Below are 20245 nucleotides of genomic sequence, written 5' to 3'. Positions count from 1 at the left end.
TAACAATAGTGCACAATTCAACTGTAAAATGCAACTAATGGATTAAAAAACCCCAACAGCAGCTAATGGAACGTTGTCTGCAATACATACTGTGCTTTGACTTGAGAGCCCTTAGAGACACTGCCTTTAACAGAGGCATGCAGATGGATATTATAGAGTTCTTCAATATAAACACAGGCTCCTTGGCATGGCACAGCACAGTCTAGCAGACATTCAAGGTCTATATTGGGGGTACACCATGGGCTCAATACACTCACAGCTGGAAAGACTGAAAAGAATTAGTGGAGTGGATTGGAAATATGAGATTGACCATATCGCCAAAACACTCTTGAACATCAAGGAGTCCCTGTTCACATGCAGAGAATTAGCAGATACGGAAAACCACAATCTGGCCAGAGATGCTCAGACTTGTAATTATGGAGAAGAGGTAAGCCCAATAAAAGGCTTTCATGGCTACTGAAGAAAGCTCATCGGCATATTATTATTCACTCAGAAAGACTTGCCTCTTGCAAAGTGGCTGGGTGCAATGCTGATATATTGCAGGAGTTTCCGTCCTATTATGAGAACTTGTAAAAACGAAGGTACCTGCTGATCCTTCGCACATAAACAAATACTTGGATGGCACAGACTTGGAATGAACTGAGGGCAGAGCTAGGGCCTATCTACACGAGCAGACTGATGCACAGGAAACCATTCTGGCCATCGACAGCTTGCCTGGGGTCAAGGACCCGATCTCAGAAGGTCAAGTCAAGGCAATACAAAGTTTCTTGTGTAGGTTACTTAAAACCAAGACAATATAAACATTTAAAATTTTATTTATTTTTTAAACCGGCAAAAAGGAAAACGATGGATCCTTGCAATAGCTGGCACTGGTACCTTGGAAGGTCTTACTGTAGAATTCTATAAGCCTTTTAAGACAATTCTTGTGCCACGGCTAGCTGAGCTCTATCAAGATGGGTTGTCCACCAAACTGATAGAGAGGCTGTGATTGCTGCAATTCTAAAACCTGGCACAGATGCCCAGGACTGTTCATCCTACAGACAGTTATCTCTGATGAATCTCGATAATCAAATTCTAGCTCGGATCATTGGGAACCGGCTCAACCCGCAGGTGAGGGGCTTGGTTTTGCCAGAGCAATCTGGATTTGTACCAGACAGGGCCACATCTAATAATCGGAGGACACTGTTCGCCCTAATGCACCAGAAACTATCTGAATGTAATGCCCTCTCTGTGTTTAAAATGCTGAAAAGGCTTTTGGCTCCAGGGAGTGGGCCTTTTTGCTTAGCGTGTTGGGAATAAGCCCAAACAACTTGGAGCTCGTTAAATTGATTTACTTAGGGCGACGGTCAATAGATATCCTTCTATGCCATTTCCAGAGTATAGAGGTACACGACAGGGATGCTCCCGGTAGCTCCTTCTTTTTGCTCTTGCTATGGAACCTCTAACAACATGGCTTCGGAAGAGTCATCTACAGGGAGGCACTGCCTTCCCAAATAAATGTGTTTTATTATTATTTTATACAAACAACATTAACTTATTTGTGAAGAACCCAGAGGTCAACCTCAAGGTGATCATTAACGCAATAACGAGGTATGGGGCGCAGTCAGGTATACATATTAATGGGACGAAATCTGAAATGTTCTCATTCACGGACTCAAACCGTAGGCCACTGGTTAATTACCCACTGTGCTGGTGCGAGAGGTCGGTTCGATGCCAGAAGATTTAAAACGGAGATAAACACCTGGTGGTTCTGGACAACTATGGCCTGAAAACTGAAAAACTGAGTGGGCAGGTTGAAAGGTGGATAACACGGTCACTATCAATAACTGGCAGAGTTGCCTTAATTAAAGTGTTAGTACTGCCCAGATTATTGTACCCATTCAGTATTCCCATCCCTCTTGGTAAATCATTCTTTGTTAAGCTGAGGCCCCCTTTGTCCGGGTTCGTATGGGGAGCACAAAGCCGTACACTGAACCGGGGTCCCTCACAATCCCATCGATAAATGGTGGGTTTGCGTTTGAGAGATATTATGATTATGCTGGGCAGTCTCACTATGTGGAATCCTGGTTTGATCCACATTGCAGCGTGTCGTGTCTTCTGAAAGAAGATGACCAGGCAGATATAGGACACTTAAAAAGCCAGTGTAAGCTATTTAAAGATTTACAGCTTATATAAACAGGTTGCTGTACTAACTGGTTAGTGAGGACCACGGCTGGGGACGCGTGTGTATTACAGGTGTACTCCCCACCTGCTCCTTAACAATCCTGCACTTACGCCAACACTGGATACGGTTGTTAAATCTAGACCACAGAAGGATGGCCTGTTAAGCTGGACCGGCTTATAAACACTATATATTAAAGACAGTAGAACAGTTTAAAGGATATAATTAAATAGCAATAAGGAGATTGGTAGCGGTATTGATCCAACTAGCTAAGCACAGACTGCTGTGATTGCGGCTGAAAGGGCTGAACCCCAGAGTAGAGGATTGGCCAAAGGATGCTGCTACCAGTGGTGAGACAGCGGCAGAGCATGCGCCGATGCAGGTCCCATAGGTGCAACCAAAAGGATATCTGGGGCGCTCAGGCACTAATGCTTCCAGTCTAAGGGAAATGCCGACACTTGGGTCTGATTATGATGTCGGTCAGAAAGCCTCGAACCGACATCGTTAGTTTAAATTCCGACCGGCTGATTACAATACAGCCGGTCGTTTTATGCCATCCTGATTACGATGCACGGTTTCCAACAGGCTTTCCATGCCGGTCTTTCTGACATGGAAAGCTTTTCAGAAAGCGTGTTTCGGGGCCCCTAGCAGGACCCCTTTCTGGGTGGGGCCCCTGGTTGGAGCCCGAGTTGTGTTGATTTTAAAAACAGATAAATAAAAGGCATTGTCATTTACAATGCCAAAAGCTTAAAAGTTCGCAAATGCAAGACCTATTGCATTGCAAATGCTTGTTTTTAGCGTGCCCAGGACAATTTTTAAACCCAACCCAACCCTGCCCATTCCCCTGCCTGAATAAATACTGTAAACATGAGCAAACTGTGGCCACAAAGCAGGGCTAGCATGCAACACAGAAATCAGGACGCACAAACGATAAAATGTTCACTCGCATGCACACAACTCTCACTCAGAGGTACCAAACTCAGATATTCCACTTTATCAACTACAGCTAGGACTAACAGGAATCCATTTTGTTGCACATAAGGAAACTGATCAATCTTAACCGAACGAACCTGGGTGCAAGATAAGTACTCCTAATTCACTTCAGTGGAGTTCTACTTTGGGGGGAGGAGGGGCACTCAAGTGACGACTTCTTAAAATAACAGAAGCACAAGCACACAAACTACTCTGCCGTCTTGCATGCACAGCTGAACACACGCAACTAGACTCTGACCTGCACGGCTCATGTTATTTCTTTCATAGGTCGCGCGGTCACATCCATCAAATGTGTCCAATGATGTGACTGATGGCTTTGAAGGACGTCCATATGCCCTCTAGGAATTGGGTGGCAACTGCCACGCTCCCATGAATGGGTCTGGGCATTGTGGTGTGACCAAACTATCCAGGCATGTCTGCAGCTTGCAATTAAATACTGTAATCTTACCTTCCATATATTACAGAGTAGGTCAATCAATACATATTATCTCTCAAGAAGTCTCTTTTGCGCCAATTATAGTTACACCCTACTAACAGCGTCACAACACCGATTTTAGAAGGGTGTTGGGGGTGGGAAAACAAGACACAGGAAATACGCCTAACATAAATTAAAGAACAGTGTCCCACGAACTGCGAGTGGAAGCGCTGCGCTGAAGCAAGCAGCACCCACTTCTCATTGCACACAGTTCACCTCCTTGGGCATCTTCTGCCTGCTTGCGCTCCTTTTCCTTTAGGTCTGGCTAAATTTGGAGAGCCAGAAACGTCATGTTGTCACTGCTGTTTCCCCTACCTCCTGCTTGGGAGCCTCGCTGAGACCTGCGCGTGGAGAGAAAAAACAGGAGCGATCTCGGAAGCGTAGGGGGCGGGCAAACAAGGCAGAGAGAGACAATCTGAACATAAATTAAAGAACAGATTCCCGCGACTGGTGTGCGGGCGCTGGGAAGATTAAACTAGTGGTGCACGCGCACGACATAGGAGCGGGGGGGGAGGGGGGGGGCGAGGGAGCCTGTCGTATGTGACGCACGCTGATGCGCGTCGTAGACACAGATGGGAATGGGAGGAGCAAAGGCGGGACATGCGCCTGCCTTTGCCCAATCCCGTGCAAAAAAAAACACGCTAAAGCCGATGGCGGGCGGCGAAAGCCTGCTCACAGGAACGAGCGTGTGAGCAGCTTTCAGAACCCCCTTACAAGAGGTCTCGCGCTGCGCGAGCAGTGCTATGCACTGCAACGCTAGGCGCGAGACCTAAAAAGGGAAATCCCCCTGAGCACTATGGCTCGTATAGACCTATCTCCCTCCTAGACACAGAAGTCAAACTACTAGCTATTGGCATTGTGTTTGTCACCCCTGCTCCACAAGCTGATTCACCTGGATCAGTCCGGTTTCATTCCAGGCAGAAATACCGCTCTGAACTTACGGTGTCTTCACGGTGTTATGGGCAGGGCAACGACAATTAGAGAGGAGGCAGTGATTATGTCTCTGGATGCAAAGATGGCATTCAACATGATCAAATGGCCCTTTTTATTTGCCACACTGGAAAGCTTTGGGTCCGGTGAGAGATTTTTATCCTGGGTACGACTCCTTTACTCAGAACCACTGGCCCGAGTCACAATCAATGGTGGATGATCAACAACATTCACATTGCAGAAGGGGACGAGGCAGGGCTGTCCCCTTTCCCCCTTAATTTTCACACTGGCCCTTGAACCCCAGGAAATTCGAAGCAGGGGTGACCCCCTCATTAGAGGCCTCAATTGGATGGCGGAGTGGGAGGATAAAATCTCCCTTTATGCCGACGATATTTGCTGTATCTGGCCAGACCTTATTTTTCTATACATCGTGCATTAAACATATTCACTCTTTTTCAAAAGTACTCTGGGTATACCATCAATTGAGATAAGTCACTGGTGTATGTTCTATGCGGGGAATGCCCCACCCTGCCTAGAGCTGGGGGGCCTAAATAGTCACTGATGGATTTCGATACCTGGGTATATATGCCACGACTAACCCAATAGCATTTTATGAACACAATTTGGCTCCCCCCCTGCGTCACTTCCATGACGACGTGCAGCACTGGAAGACCTTGCCTCTGACACTGTTAGGCAGGGCCGCCCTATACAAAACGATGGCGCTTCCTCGTTTTGTCTACTCTTTACAGAACACACCTTACTTGGTTTCAGCAAAGTACTTTTATGCAATTGAGTCGGAGGCGTGAACTTTGCTTGGGAACAATGGTAACCCACGAATAGCATTGGCCAAACTTATGAAAAGCTGGTACGATGGAGGAATAGCCCTGCCAGCAATCAAAAGCTACTACTGGGCCTCTCAATTGGTGGTCACTAATCACTGGGTGCACCAGCCAGGAACGGACCCAGCCTACAGGATGGACAGACACAATATGTTCCCCGGTAATTACCCCAGAGCGATTTATGGAGGGGGGAAAAATGCACCAAAATACACTCCAACATTCACCACAATCAATCTATGGTACACGCCAACGGCCACTTTGGGCGGAAAAACAAAATTACACAAGCCACCACGTTGTTAAAAACAGACCGGCTAAGGGTGTTATCGAAATACCCAGGATTCGATATGTGGGACTGGATAGGCCTCTCAAGAGTTGGCGATATGTGGGCAGGGGGGAAGCTGGCACCTTTCAGCGATCTACAACGGGACTATGAATTAAATATTTGGGAAACCTTTAGATACCTTCAAGTTTGTAATGCACTACAGAGGGCGATACCCAAAGGTACTGAGCTGCTGGTCTCCTCGCCCCTAGAGGATAGACTCCTAGACGACTACCTTCAGGAAAAGGCGATTTCACTAACATACAGAAAAATACTAAACAATACACCGGATACACTGGGGAGAACTCATGCAGAACGGGAGGTGAATGTTGGGGACATTAGCGATGAGGATTGGCAGGAGGCATTGGCGTCCCCCCGGGAGGTGGAGATCCGATTTCGATTTAAATTTATCCGACTCAAACTCCTCCATAGAGCATACTATACAAGTTCAGTGCTGGTTTAAATGGGTGCCCTGAATTCCTCGGCATGCACTAGGGGGCGGTGGTTAAACAGGAACCTATATGCACCAGTGGTGGGAATGCCCGATTCTCCAGAAATATTGGGGGAAGGTCACATCGGCACTGTTTTTAACCTGTCACAAAACAATGAAGATCTCGCCCCGCTGGTGCCTTCTTAATATATGGGATTGGTGCATGCAAGTGGAGAGGGTAATATATGAAGGAAGAGGGTGCCCACAAAAATTGACCCAAATCTTTGGAAGCGTTCGGAACGAATGTAGAGTGATGATATGTACACCATTCAATGGCACTTCCCCATTGACAGCGGACCTTGTGGTAGAATAAAGTCCAGATTATAAAGGATTTCATAGGATACGAGGCTAAGTTATTGGTCTTACGTAACGTATTGACGGATATTATACCAATGCATTGTGTTTGTTGGAAATTAATGAGTCTGCACTGTACTTTATTTTTGGTCTTTGTTTACTCAAAAAAAAGTTTCAAAAACACAAAAAACTGCAACAGCTGGCTACATCAGCCATTAAAGGCATGTTCTAGCGTTGCTGACCCAAATTGAAAGTGATGGCCAATAAAAAGGGAGTGGGACTTTAATGGCCGGTGTACATCCTGCTGTTGTGGGCTATGAGGTTATTAGAATATTTCGTCCAATGAGCTTACCCACAGATAAAGGGGGTTTTAAAAACCCCTGTAGCCCTCTGCAGTTTTCCCTCTTTTCCCTGCTTCTTATGTCCACGTTTAGAAGTAACCTCTGCACACGGCAACAGCAGTAAGAGACCAGCATGAGCAGAGTACTGCGTGACATGGGGAAGTTTCTGCAACTCCAGATTCTCTCTTGATTCTGCCAAATTGCTTTTTCTTTTGGTTGCTGTTTGTCAGGGCAGTGGGAGAAATAGGCACTGCAGTGAAATCCCTCCTTCTGCAGCACCGGCTAGCTGCATACCAGTGACACTTTGAGGTACAAGGGGAGGGAGGGAGAAGATCTCAACACCCTGAAGAGAGGCAGAGGAGAGGGAGAGTAAGAGGCTGCAGATTAAGGTACAGAAACAGCAGAGTGCCTATGACAGTATCTATAGCCCCTTACCACTCCATTGACATCAACGGTGTTGTGCACATTCCAATGCTCCAATTTGGACACAACTATACAAATTCACCGATCTGTGAATATAAACAAAAAAACAATAGAGGATCTTGCAATGTTGCAAGTGCGTGAACGGCTGAAACTTTTAGCATCTTGTTTTTGAGCTTTAAGCCATAAAGGTATTTGTGTGTCCAATTATAAAAAGGAAAGTTATGTGGTTTAGGTTTTACTTTGCTTCAGAAAATATACGTTTTAAAAAGTGGAATGGGTCACAAGTATCTTCAAAGTGATGTCTGCAAAGTGCTGGAGGAAGATGATTTGAAACCTGCACTAGGTACCTGCCCAGCACAAGTTGGATTTTGTAAGATGTAAAGAACATTTTTGAAGATAACAACACAAGGTACATTCAAAATATGCTTAGATGTTTGTGTATGTGATACATCTTTGGACCTTGCATATCATTGTTATGTGTTGAATTGTTATCTTTTTAGTTTATGTATATATTTAAAAAGTAAGAAATCAGTTGTACATTGCTGTTATTGTGATTTTGCATTTGTACCATTGTAATGAATATTATTTGTTTTGGACCTAATTACGTTTTTTCAATTTGGCCCAGAAGTCCTCAGAAACTGCACTCTGTCATCAATCAATCAATCAGTGCATTTATAAAGCGTGCTACTTACCCGTGAGGGTCTCGAGGCACTGGGGGGGGGGGAGGGGGGGCCGCTACTGTTCGAAGAGCCATGTCTTTAGGAGTTTTCTGAAGGTGAGTAGGTCTTGGGTCTGCCGTAGGTGGGTAGGGAGGGTGTTCCAGGTTTTGGCGGCGAGGTAGGAGAAGGATCTGCCGTCGGAGGTTGTTCGTTGGATGTGGGGGACATCGGCGAGGGCGAGGCTAGCGGAGTGGAGCCGGCGGCTGGGGGTGTAGAAGCTGAGTCTGGTGTTCAGGTAGGCTGGTCCGGCATTGTGGAGTGCTTTGTGTGCGTGGGTGAGGAGCTTGAAGGTGATCCTCTTGTTGACGGGTAGCCAGTGTAGGTCTCTCAGGTGGGGTGTGATGTGGCTGCGGCGGGGGACATTGACGATTAGTCGGGCTGAGGCGTTTTGGATGCGTTGTAGTCGTCGTAGGTGTTTGGCTGGGATTCCTGCGTAAAGTGCGTTGCCGTAGTCCGGTTTGCTGCTGACGAGGGCATGTGTCACCGTTCTTCTTGTTTCGGTCGGGATCCACTTGTAGATCCTGCGGAGCATGCGGAGAGTGTTGTAGCAGGAGGAGGAAACGGCGTTGATCTGCTTGGACATGGAGAGGAAGTAGTTGAGGATGAATCCTAGGTTGCGTGCATGGTCGGTGGGTGTTAGTGCTGTTCCCATTGTGGTCGGCCACCAAGAGTCGTCCCAGGCTGAAGGGGTGGGTCCGAGGATGAGGACCTCCGTCAGAGTTCAGCTTGAGGCGGCTGCTCCTCATCCAGTCGGCGATGGCCTTCATTCCCTCGTGAAGGTTGGTTTTGGCGTTGTGTGGGTTATTGGTGAGGGAGAGGATAAGCTGTGTGTCATCGGCGTAGGAGATGATGTTGAGGTTGTGATGGCGGGCCATTTGTGCGAGGGGGGCCATGTAGATGTTGAACAGCTTCGGGCTGAGGGATGATCCCTGGGGGACGCCGTAGATGATGTCGGTGGCTTCGGATCGGAAGGGTGGGAGGCGGACGCTCTGGCTTCTGCCAGAGAGGAAGGACATGGTCCAGTCAAGGGCCTTCTCTTGGATTCCGGCTTGTAGGAGGCGTTTCTTGAGAGTGCGATGGCAGACCATGTCGAAGGCGGCTGACAGGTCTAGGAGGATGAGGGCTGATGTTCAGCCGTTGTCTAGTTGGCACCTGATGTCGTCTGTGGAGGCGATGAGGGCTGTCTCGGGGCTGTGGTTACGTCTGAAACCGGATTGGGACGGGTCCAAGATGTTGTTGTCTTCCAGGTGGCGGGCCAGTTGCATGTTGACGATTTTTTCGATGACTTTCGCCGGGAACAGGAGCAGGGAGATGGGCCGTAAGTTCTTGGAGGTCCTTGGGGTCCGCCTTGGGCTTCTTGAGGAGGGCGTTGATTTCAGCGTGCTACCAGCTTTCCGGGAATGTTGCTGTTTCGAAGGAGATATCGATGACCTTCCGTAGTTGGGGTGCGATGGCTACGTCTGCTTTGTTGAAAATGTGGTGTGGGCACGGGTCTGACGGAGATCCTGTGTGCATGGAGTTCATGACCTTGCGTGTCTCGTCGTCATTGACGTTGGACCAGGAGGTCAGGCGGTTGTCGCTGGTGGTGCTCGTAGGGGAGGTGGAGTCTTGTGTAGTCGGGGCGGACGTGGTATTGAAGCTGGATGTCAGCGATCTTGCGGTGGAAGAAGATGGCGAGTGAGTCGCACAGTTCTTGTGAGGGCGGGATGTCGTTGGTGTTGGTGCTGGGGTTGGAGAGTTCCTTTACGATGGAGAGGAGCTCTTTGCTGTCGTATGCGTTGTTGTCCAGGCGGTCTTTGAAGGAGGATCTCTTGGCTAATCTGATGAGGTGGTGATGTCTGCGGGTGGCGTCCTTGTGGGCTGCGTGGTTGTCCGGTGTGCGTTCATGGAGCCATATCTTCTCCAGTTTCCGGCATGCGCGTTTGGAGGTCTGGAGTTCGTCGGTGAACCAGGTGGCTCTCTTGATGGCGTGGCTGTTGGAGGGTTTCTTGAGCGGGGTGAGGGTGTTGGCGCAGTCATCGATCCACTGTTTGAGTTTGCGGGCTGCGGCATCTGGGTTGATGGGGTCGGTGGGTGGGTTCTGGGTGAGGGTGGCGGTCAGCTGGTCTTCGGTGACTGTGCTCCAGCAGCGGCGAGGCAACTGTTGGGTGCAGTGGTGCGTGGTTGGTTTTTTGAAGGTGAAATGGATGTAGCGGTGGTCGGTCCAGTGGAGTTCAGTGGTGTGGTCGAAGGCGACGTGGGTGCCTGTGGAGAAGACGGGGTCCAGCGTGTGGCCGGCGGCATGGGTGGGTGCGGTGACTAGTTGTCTGAGGCCGAGGTTGGTGAGGTTGTCGATCAGGGTGGCGGAGTTGGCGTCGTTGTTGTTCTCAAGGTAGAAGTTCAGGTCCCCGAGGAGGATGTAGTCTGTGGGGGCGAGTGCGTGGGAGCTGGCGAGGTCGGCGATGGCATCGCTGAACTGAGCCCGGGGTCCAGGGGGTCTATAGATGAGTGCTCCTCTGAGGGTGGTGTTGGAGTCGTTGTGGATCCGGAAGAGCAGGTGTTCGGCGGTGTTGAGGGTGTCGTCTGTTTGGGTGGCGACCTTGAGGGTGGACTTGTGGACGATGGCTATTCCTCCTCCGATTCCGTTGACGCGATCCCTGCGGGTGATTTTGTAGCCGTCCGGGATGGCTATGGCGATGTCGGGCGCCGAGAAGTCGTTCCACCAGGTCTCAGTCAGGAAGGCCACGTCTGGGGCAGAGGTGTTGAGCAGATCCCAGAGCTCGACGGCGTGTTTGTGTGCTTGAACGGGTGTTGAGAAGTATGCAGCGGAGGTGGTTGGGTCCAGTCCTTGTGGGTTTGGTGGCTCTGTTGCAGGTGAAGCTGCAGGCGCGGCAGGATAAGGGTCCGTTTCGGGGCGGCCCGAAAGCAGGTGTGGTTTCGGCCGGCGTTGAGTGCGTGGAGGGTGCTGGTGTCATAGCGGAGTCTGGTGTTGTGGCGTTCGTGGGGTTCAGGGGTTCTGGCGCTGGGCGCAGTCCAGGCGCGGACGGGCGCAGACGGGCTTGCCAGTGTCCGGCATATATGGGGAGGCAGGAGGGAGGAGCAGCTGGGAGGCGGGAACAGCAAATGGGCAGGGGGCGGGGCCGCGGGGGTGCAGCGGCGGGGAACAGTGGTACGAAAGGCAAGTGGGCACAACAACAAGGGGGGGAAAACAAGTGATTTACAGCAGGAAGCGGGGCACAGGAATAAAAGGGGCACAACAAGGGGGGAGAGACAAGTGGCACAGAACAGAAACGGAGCCTAAGGGGAGCAGTGGCACAGAGGCAAAAGGCAAAAGTACGGCACTTACTGGCGGTAGCAGGAGCACACAGTCCGCGCTGCGTGGAGGGGGAGCGACCTACCAGAAGGTCAGGGTTCGCTCACCTCACCGCGCAGCGTCCGGCATATATGGGGAGGTGGGAGGGAGGAGCAGCTGGGAGGCGGGAGGCGGGAACAGCGAGAGTGCAGGGGGCAGGGCCGTGGGGGTGCAGCGGCGGGGAACAGTGGTACAGAAGGCAAGTGGGCACAACAACAAGGGGGGAAAAACAAGTGTTTTATAGCAGGAAGCGGGGCACAGGAGTAAAAGGGCACAACAAGGGGGGAGAGACGAGTGGCACAGAACAGAAGCGGGGCCTAAGGGGAGCAATGGCACAGAGGCAAAAGTACGGCACTTACTGGCGGTAGCGGCAGCAGGAGCACTCAGTCGGTGCTGCGTGGAGGGGGAGCGACCTACCAGAAGGTCAGGGGTCGCTCACCTCACCGCGCAGCATCCGGCATATATGGGGAGGCGGGAGGGAGGAGCAGCTGGGAGGCGGGAACAGCGAGGGGGCGGGGCCGCGGGGGTGCAGCGGCGGGGAACAGTGAAACAGAAGGCAAGTGGGCAGAACAACATGGGGGAAAAACAAGTGTTTTACAGCAGGAAGCGTGGCACAGGAGTAAAAGGGGCACAACAAGGGGGGAGAGACGAGTGGCACAGAACAGGAGCGGGCCTAAGGGGAGCAGTGGCACAGAGGGAAAAGGCAAAAGTACGCCACTTACTGGCAGTAGCGGCAGTAGGAGTACACAGTCGCGCTGCGTGGAGGGGGAGCGACCTACCAGAAGGTCAGGGGTCGCATCTAGCAAACTATGCCAGTTTTGCGACCATCGCCAACTATCTTGAGTACTAATCAGTGGCGGCTGGCAGAGTGACAGGCGGGGCGGGGGGCAGGGGGAACAGGATTAGGACAAAATAAACAAAAGAACTTACCTTCAGCCGCATCTAGCTCTTCTGCAGACGGGGTCCCAGAATCCCCAGCGGCCAATCCTGATACTGCTCTCACAGAATGACAGCAGCATCAGGATTGGCCTGAGCACACTCAATTTACGCTCCCAGGGAGACTGGGAGCCTGTGTCTGTTCTCTCCAACCCATCTAGGCAGCTCCGGTTCAACAGCGTCAGTGCGCAGGTCAGTCTTGCTGGCCTGAGATGGCTGGCCAAACCCACATGCGCAGTGAAGGCAGTGCCTCTACCACTCCCCCTGGTGCCTGTCATCCCCTGGCCCCGCCCACAAAACTCTAGTAGGCACAGTTAGAAGAAAAATAAAATGATAATAAAGCGGGTTTAAACCCCTTTTTAGGTCTCGCCTACGCAGCGCGCATGCGCTGCTTAGGAGGGCCTTTAGCCGTCACTCTGTTCATTTTCAAGCACACACTCGTGCTTGTGGCGGCATCCACTTTGCGGGAGCGAGCAAGGGCGCGCCACAACCACGAGTGCAGTGCTTGAAAAAGAGCAGACTGCGTACGCACGCACGCACCACTCCCGGGCTCACCTCCTGCTCCCTCTCTCTCTCACGCGCATTCCTTGTTTTGTCATCTTGCGGATGACTCATCTCCCCGATTTCCAGATTTAACTTTATTACTGACAGCACTTTTTAATCAATTCCCTTTGGGGAAATTAAAAGTGAAAGCCCTTAATTTTTCAAACAGTCAAAATATTTGAAATGAGTTTCATTTGTATTTGTCTTTTTAAATAGCATCCGATATTTCACTCATACGGTGGAAGTTTTGTTGAAGCAAATGTCCTGTATCACCATGCTGTATGGATCCTAACGGCAAATGTGCCAGCTATTGGAACAGGAGTGCAGACAAATTGAGGCACAAGTTAATGACCACACCTCCACAGTTAATAGTCTGAGTTAGACAACCTTACTTCTAGCCATGCTTGAAAACATCAAGAGCAGAGACTGGATTTGATATCCAAGCAAAGGTTTAAGACAAATAGCACAATAAAATAACTACTGTATTCCTTATGTAGATGACGTATTTTATCATTCTTTTTGTTAGATTTGTGGGTGCGGATTTGTAAGCCTTGTAAGACAATGCTGTGTACTGCTCGGCGGAGCAAGAAGACACATATTAAGGTATTTTTAAGCCCAGAAAGAAACGTTTTAATATTGTGCTAGCCTAGACCTCAAGGCTAGCCCATACCCTGGGCCGCAGTGTATGGTCCGTAGCTGCTGTTTGAATTATAAAATGCAGCAATTATCCGGGTTCAGTGGGCCCCTCAGACATCTGGGCCCCAGTGCCAATGCACCTGCTGCACCAATGAAAGCTGCGCACCTGTGTTTGCTTCCCCCAACTGCGCTCTTGCCTCCTGCCTCCTGTGTTGCCTCCTTCCCTCACTTCGTGTTGCCTCAGGGAGCAATAAATAAGAAAACAAGCATTGGCATAGCCAATAGGTCTCGCCTTTGGGACCTTTGCCCTCATGACCAACTGTCTTAGACCTCAGCACAAAAGCAAAAAATTCTCTGATCTCAACTCTCCCAAACCCCAGTCTTAATGCAATTATGTTCATACCCTATATGTTTTGGTAAGTCTATTTGCTGTATTACAATCATCATATAGACTAATCAAATTCCCTTTTTTTGTGTTTTCCTTCTAAACTGTAATTCAGTGCAGGAGCTCCTTGGCCACATTATCGCTATCAGTTTATGTAAAGAATGTCTGAGTGGCTACTCCCAGAGAGAGGCATCCATTCACAGGTCACAGTTGCCTCTTCAAGGACAGCTTTGTTCCTGGGATTCGCCATCCTGCCATTCTCAGGCATTTGTTCCAAGGAACCTAAATATCTGGGACTCGCTAAACCGCTGCAGCTCCCTTTTTGTAGAAGAGCGTATCTGGGACTCTTAAAGGCTCCGCTATACAGTCCTCTGAACGGCGATCAGTGCTCTACCACTGACAGGAACACATTACAAGGCGCTTATAGTTCTATCTGTAAGAGGGACTTTGTATAAGCGGGTCAGCACCCTACCGCTCAGGGGAATCCATTATAAGAAGCCTACAGTTCCCTTCACAACCACTCTCAGGCAGTTGTCCCAAGGAGCTCATCGGGCACTCTACAAGACTACCCGAGATTCACTGCATTACCACTCGTCCGATCAAGGGTTACAGAGTTCTTTCTTTGCAGAAGACACACCACCTCTTAAAACCATTCATTCTGCAGAGCTAACAGGTCCCTTTCCAAATAAGATTCCACTCATGGGACATGCCACCACTCACACACGTCAGATGCTTACAGGTGTCTATAGAAAAAGGCAACCCGGGACTCATCACATTACCACTCATTCTATCTGATGAGCTTACTGTACTCTACTAGGACTCACCGAGAGCTTGGCAAAAATGGAGTTGAGTCGATTGCCGTAAGTCAGCCACAGGCGTCGGATTCGTGGACCCAAGATATCTAGGAAACTCACTACTGCTGCTGAGTCTGCCTGGGTGAAAGAAAACAAATAGGGGAAAAACATCAATGGAGATATGTGTACAGAGGGATACTGTGGGCAAAGGGGCCCTACAGGTAAGCGAGAAACAGGTATAATTAACGGGAAATGAAATAAAGCCCTTGTGAAAATGAAAGGTAGAGGGCTGGAACATATATTTACTTTATAACCCCAATCCCAGCGGAATCCTATTCTTTGGTGGAGGGAAGGGACACATGAATAAATGATTCTTGTCCTGGGGGACACGAGGATATCCTAACACGGACTCTGTCCCTGGGCATGTACCTGTGAGTTCTGGAGGTTCAAGCTTTCCAGTTTCGGGCACTCCTTCGCCACAGTGACCAGGCACTCTGTGGTGATCCCAGTGCAGTGGGAAAGTTTCAGGGATGTGAGGTGACAGCACGACTGGGAGAGTATCTGGAAGACAAAAAAGATATTCTTCAACTAAATCACCAAGGAATGTTGACTAAATAGTGCGCCCATAGTACAGGAAAGTGTGACTTACCTGAAAAATCAGTTTGAGCTTGTAGTGCAGCAGAATCACTTCTACGTACACTTCTGCCATCTACTGTGTGTTGTGGATATTGTATGTTGCATTTCTGCGAAGAAGAGGTTTCTGTTTCAAAGTAACTAGGGGAGATACCACCTCCAAATCCCACAATGTACTAGGACATAGCGTTCACCTTAGTTTGTTTACTTTTCCTCTACAGCAAGGCATAAGTGGGGATACCGATATGAAGCTGTAAAGTATATTTGAACTGGTAAAGAGGTATACATTCAGTAAGACAGTGATTGTCAAACATCATACCACAAGCTCACATCTGGGAAGGTGGGAGGACATATGTGAATCTACAGCACTACAAGGTGCAGATCGAATGCTCCAGCTTAGTACTGTTTTCCACTAGCAGCATGGGCCACTGCAGATCCTCTGCTGTGCATAGATTGTAATGCACTACAACCTCTACTTAAAGTGGTAGCTTGCGAGGAGTCGCAGAAGACATTTGAAACCAAGTTTACATACACATTTTGACTGACCTGTGCCTCTTGCCGGAAATGAATGTCCACACAGCGATGCTTTATGAATATGTGGATAGTAGACTGTCACAGCTTTACAGACATCTACCAGAGGGAGGTTGCCTAGGAAGACCATGGTAGCCGCCTTTTCCCTTTTAGTGAGTTGAAGGTGCCTCGTGCACAGCCTATTCTGTGCATTTAGTTTTGGCATAACAAATTTGAATACATTTGAGATTCTATCCGGCAAGGCCCACTTTGGAAATGGGGTTGGCTTGGGTTTCCAGAAGGACATGGCACGATCAATGTATTACATTAAGGCTCTTTAAACATCTAAAGTGTGGAAGGGCCATTCCACAACCAAGGGTGGTTGAGGAATAAATAGGATAAATCAATTGTGTTTCTTCAAAGTGGAAAGGTGAGACAACCTTTGGCAGAAAATGTGAGTTTGAGGACAACCCTCTCTTAATGCACTTGAAAAAACAGCTCTTCAGCCCATAACTAAGGGTATGAAATGACTGTAATGAGGAAGGCCACTTTCCAACAAGGGTACTGGAGCGGGCAAGAGTGCAGCAGTTCAAATGGAGGCCCCACACGGAGCGCAAGGACCACTGATGGTGTTCGAGGTGGGACAGACATTGTAAGGGCTTCCACAAAAGCGTTAAAAACAGGGATTTTAGATTTCTGTACATCCTGCAAAATTGCCCACAGCGGGTCCCGGACACCTACTTCTGGGGAGTGGAGAGTAAAATCCGGATGCTGTTATGGGATGGGGGAGCTCCTCGTATAGCAATGAAAAAAGGGGTGGTATGATGGGGGTATTGCCCTCCCGGACCTTCAACTGTACTATTGGGCGTTGCAGTTAGTAGTAATAAACCACTGGATGTATCACTCCCCGGTAGACCCGGCCTATCTATTGGACAGATTTCAGATGGGACGATCGGGCTATTTGGGGGCACTATGCTCTAAAGCTAGTAGAAAAAGATATTTTGGGCCAACCTCACACACGGCCACAATATGGCATCAGGCAAACTCCCGACTGGGATGGTCCAATATAATAACGAAAGCCACGCCCCTATGGTATACTCAGAGACTGGGGCTCTTATGTCACCAACCTGGATATGGTAAGTGGGATATAATAGGGATATCCACTGTTGGGGATTTAATTAAGAAAGGGTCGCTCCTCGGGTTCGCCGACCTGCGGGAAAAATACGATATGAACCAAAGGGAAATCTTCAGATATCTACAAGTTAGGCATGCCCTCACCTCGGCATTACCAGATCTCACAAACATAGCAGAATCGTCGCCGCTAGAGGATAGGGTGCTAGATAGACCGCTCCAGTCAAAAGCTATATCACCAACCTATAGAAAGCTCTGCAATAATCTACCAGACCCATTCACAAATTGAGAGAACAATGGCAGGGAGATGTGGGGCCAATTGATGACGAAGACTGGCAATCGGCACAAATGTCCCCCAAAGAAGCAGCAATTAACTCTAGATTCAGATTGATACAACTCCGAATTCTACATAGATCTTACATGACAGGCACAACTTTGGTAAAGAGAGGGGCGAGACCAGATGAGCTTTGCCTTAAGGGCTGCCTACAACCGGCTACCTTTTATCACATGATTTGGGAGTGCCCCCAATTAAGGCGAATATGGGAGGGGGCAACGACACTCATCCAGAGTGCCCTGGGGAAAGAAGGAATATGCTACTTACCAGTATGCATCTGTTCTTGGCATGTAGAGCTGCAGATCTATACACTGTGCATAGATCGCCATCTGGTGTTGGGCCCGGATGTTTGCAGTTTGTTTTTCCTCTTGGAAAGTCTTTGGAAGTCACGAGTTCGGTGACTCCTCCTCTGGTTCGTATTGCGCATGGGCTTCGGCTCCATCCTCAGATTGTTTTTCGCCAGCAGGGAAAGATGGAGCGTAGTAGTAACAGTAAAGAAACCCATGTGTATTGTACCTAAATAAGATAAGACTGGAACGGATACAGGTAGCCGGGGAGGCGGGTGGGCGTGTATAGGACTGCAGCTCTACATGCCAAGAACAGATGCATACTGGTAAGTAGCATATTCCGTTCGAGGCATATGAGCTGCAGATTATACACTGTGCATAGATTATATAGCAGTACCCAACCCTAGCGGCGACCACCGGCATCCGTTGCAGTTGTTTGAAACAGTGTCTTTAGTAAAGCTTGGCCCACACTAGCTTGTTGCTTGGTTTGCACATCTACACAGTAATGTTTTGTGAAGGTGTGCGGTGTTGACCATGTCGCTGCTTTGCAGATGTCATCTAGTGGTATGTTCCCTAGGAAAGCCATAGAAGCCCCTAACTTCCTTGTAGAGTGGGCTTTCTCGAGAACCGATAGCGTTCGTTTTGCTTTATGGTAGCAAATCTGTAGGCATTTTACAATCCACCTAGCTATCCCTGATTTGGAAATAGGGTTGCCTTTGTGTGGTGGGGAGAAGGAAACAAATAGCTGTTTGGTCTTTCTGAAAGGTTGTGTTCTTTGGATGTAGTAAAGTAAAGCCCTTTTAACATCCAGTGTGTGTAAGGCTCTTTCCGCAATTGTTTGGGGTTGCGAGAAAAAGACTGGTAATTCTACCGACTGGTTTAGATGGAATGGAGAAATGACTTTGGGTAGAAATTTGGGATTGGTGCGGAGTACAACCTTGTTGTGATGCATCTGAAGAAAAGGTTCCTGTATAGTGAGTGCCTGTATTTCACTAACTCTTCTGAGGGAAGTGATGGCCACTAGAAAAGCCGTTTTCCATGTGAGGAATTGCAGCTCGCACTTGTGTAATGGTTCGAAAGGGGGTCCCATTAACCGTGTGAGGACTATATTCAAGTTCCAAACAGGTGAGGGTGGCACTCTGGGTGGAATTACTCTTTTGAGGCCTTCCATAAAGGCTTTGATGGCAGGCACTTTGAAAAGTGACAGGTGCTGCCTATTTTGTAAATAGGCAGCAATTGCAGCGAGGTGTAACCGAATGGAAGTATATGCTAGGTTACACCTTTGTAAATGGAGTAAATAACATATAATGTGCTGTATGGATACATTTAAAGGATTGATTGCGTTGTTGTGGCAGTAAACAACAAATCTTTTCCACTTTGCTGCATAGCACGCCCTAGTAGTAGGGCGTCTAGCTTCCCTGATAGTGTTCATGCAATCAGGGGGAAGGTTAAGATATCCAAATTCTAGGACCTCAGGAGCCAGATCGCAAGGTTGAGTTGAGCTGGGTCCAGGTGCCTGATCTCTCCATGGTTCTGGGTTAGGAGGCATGGCGAGAGGCATAGCTTTTGGTGTGGTACTACTGAGAGTTCCAGCAGTGTGGTGTACCACGGTTGTCTGGCCCATGTTGGAGCTACTAGGATCAGAGTTAGGGAATGCTGCTGTAGCTTTCGCACCACTAATGGAATTAGTGGGAGAGGTGGAAAAGCGTATGCAAATTTGTTTGACCAGTTCATCCATATCGCATTGCCTTCGGACAATGGGTGTGGATATCTGGCGGCGAAGCTTGGGCATTTTTTGTTTTCGTGGGTGGCGAATAGGTCTATGTGTGGATGCCCCCACTTTTGAAAGAACGGGTGAAGAACCTGTGGGTGAAGTTCCCACTCGTGGATCTGCTGTGTCTGTCTGCTCAGCAGATCTGCCACGGTGTTTTGTACTCCTGGGACGTGTTGGGCTAGGAGAAAAATCTTTTGTGGAATTGCCCATCTCCATATGCTCTGTGCTAACTGAGAGAGCTGTGGAGAGTGTGTGCCCCCCTGTGTTTGAATGTAGTACATGGCAGTCATGTTGTCTGTGCGAATGAGGACTGCCTTGCCTGAAATCTGCGCCTGGAAGGATTTTAGGGCGAGGAAGATCGCCAGTAACTCCAGATGGTTGATGTGGAGTAACTTCTGTTGCGGCGTCCATGTGCCCTGTGCTGTGAGATGTAACAGATGAGCTAACCAGCCGGAGAGCGATGCATCTGCCGTTAGGATTATTTGTGGGACCGGGTCCAGGAACGGTCGACCTCTGGAAAGGTTTGTGGTGTTCCACCACTGCAGAGAGCGATGGGTGCGACCGTCTACCAACACCAGATCTGTCAGTTGTCCCTGGGCCTGGTTCCACTGGCGCGCCAAGCACTCTTGGAGTGGACGCATTTGGAGTCTTGCATGGGGCACTATAAAGATGCAAGAGGCCATCATCCCTATGAGCTGCATAAACACTCTTGATGGGAGAGAGTGTTGACATAGGAATTTTTGACGCAGCGCCTGTATTTTTGCAATCCTGGCAGGATTGGGATAGGCTATGGCTTTTGAGGTGTCTATGGTTGCACCGAGATACTGTTTTGTGTGTGATGGTACCAGGTGAGATTTTTGATGGTTCACCGTGAAACCTAGCTGGTGAAGTAGTTGGACCGTAGCGGCGGTATGTTGCACACATTGTTGGTGGGACGTGGCTTTTTAATCGTCCAGAAAGGGGAAGA

The 20245-nt window shown here is 49.0% G+C and overlaps 1 protein-coding gene across 2 annotated transcripts in view; it reads right to left on the bottom strand.

The window, feature by feature from the left end:
* FBXL6 (F-box and leucine rich repeat protein 6) overlaps positions 1 to 20245 on the bottom strand; it is a 102847-nt gene that overhangs the window by 20133 nt on the left and 62469 nt on the right. For both annotated transcript variants that reach the window (XM_085604335.1, XM_085604334.1), the window contains 2 exons: positions 15039 to 15170; positions 14640 to 14747 (listed from right to left, as the gene is read on the bottom strand). In XM_085604335.1, the coding sequence (XP_085460461.1) occupies positions 14640 to 14747; positions 15039 to 15170 (240 nt within the window). The remainder of the gene's footprint in view (positions 1 to 14639; positions 14748 to 15038; positions 15171 to 20245) is intronic.

The sequence above is a fragment of the Triturus cristatus genome, chromosome 5_1 (assembly GCF_964204655.1).
Source record: "Triturus cristatus chromosome 5_1, aTriCri1.1, whole genome shotgun sequence".
Taxonomy (NCBI): domain Eukaryota; kingdom Metazoa; phylum Chordata; class Amphibia; order Caudata; family Salamandridae; genus Triturus; species Triturus cristatus.
This window is presented reverse-complemented; position numbering and strand designations above follow the sequence as displayed.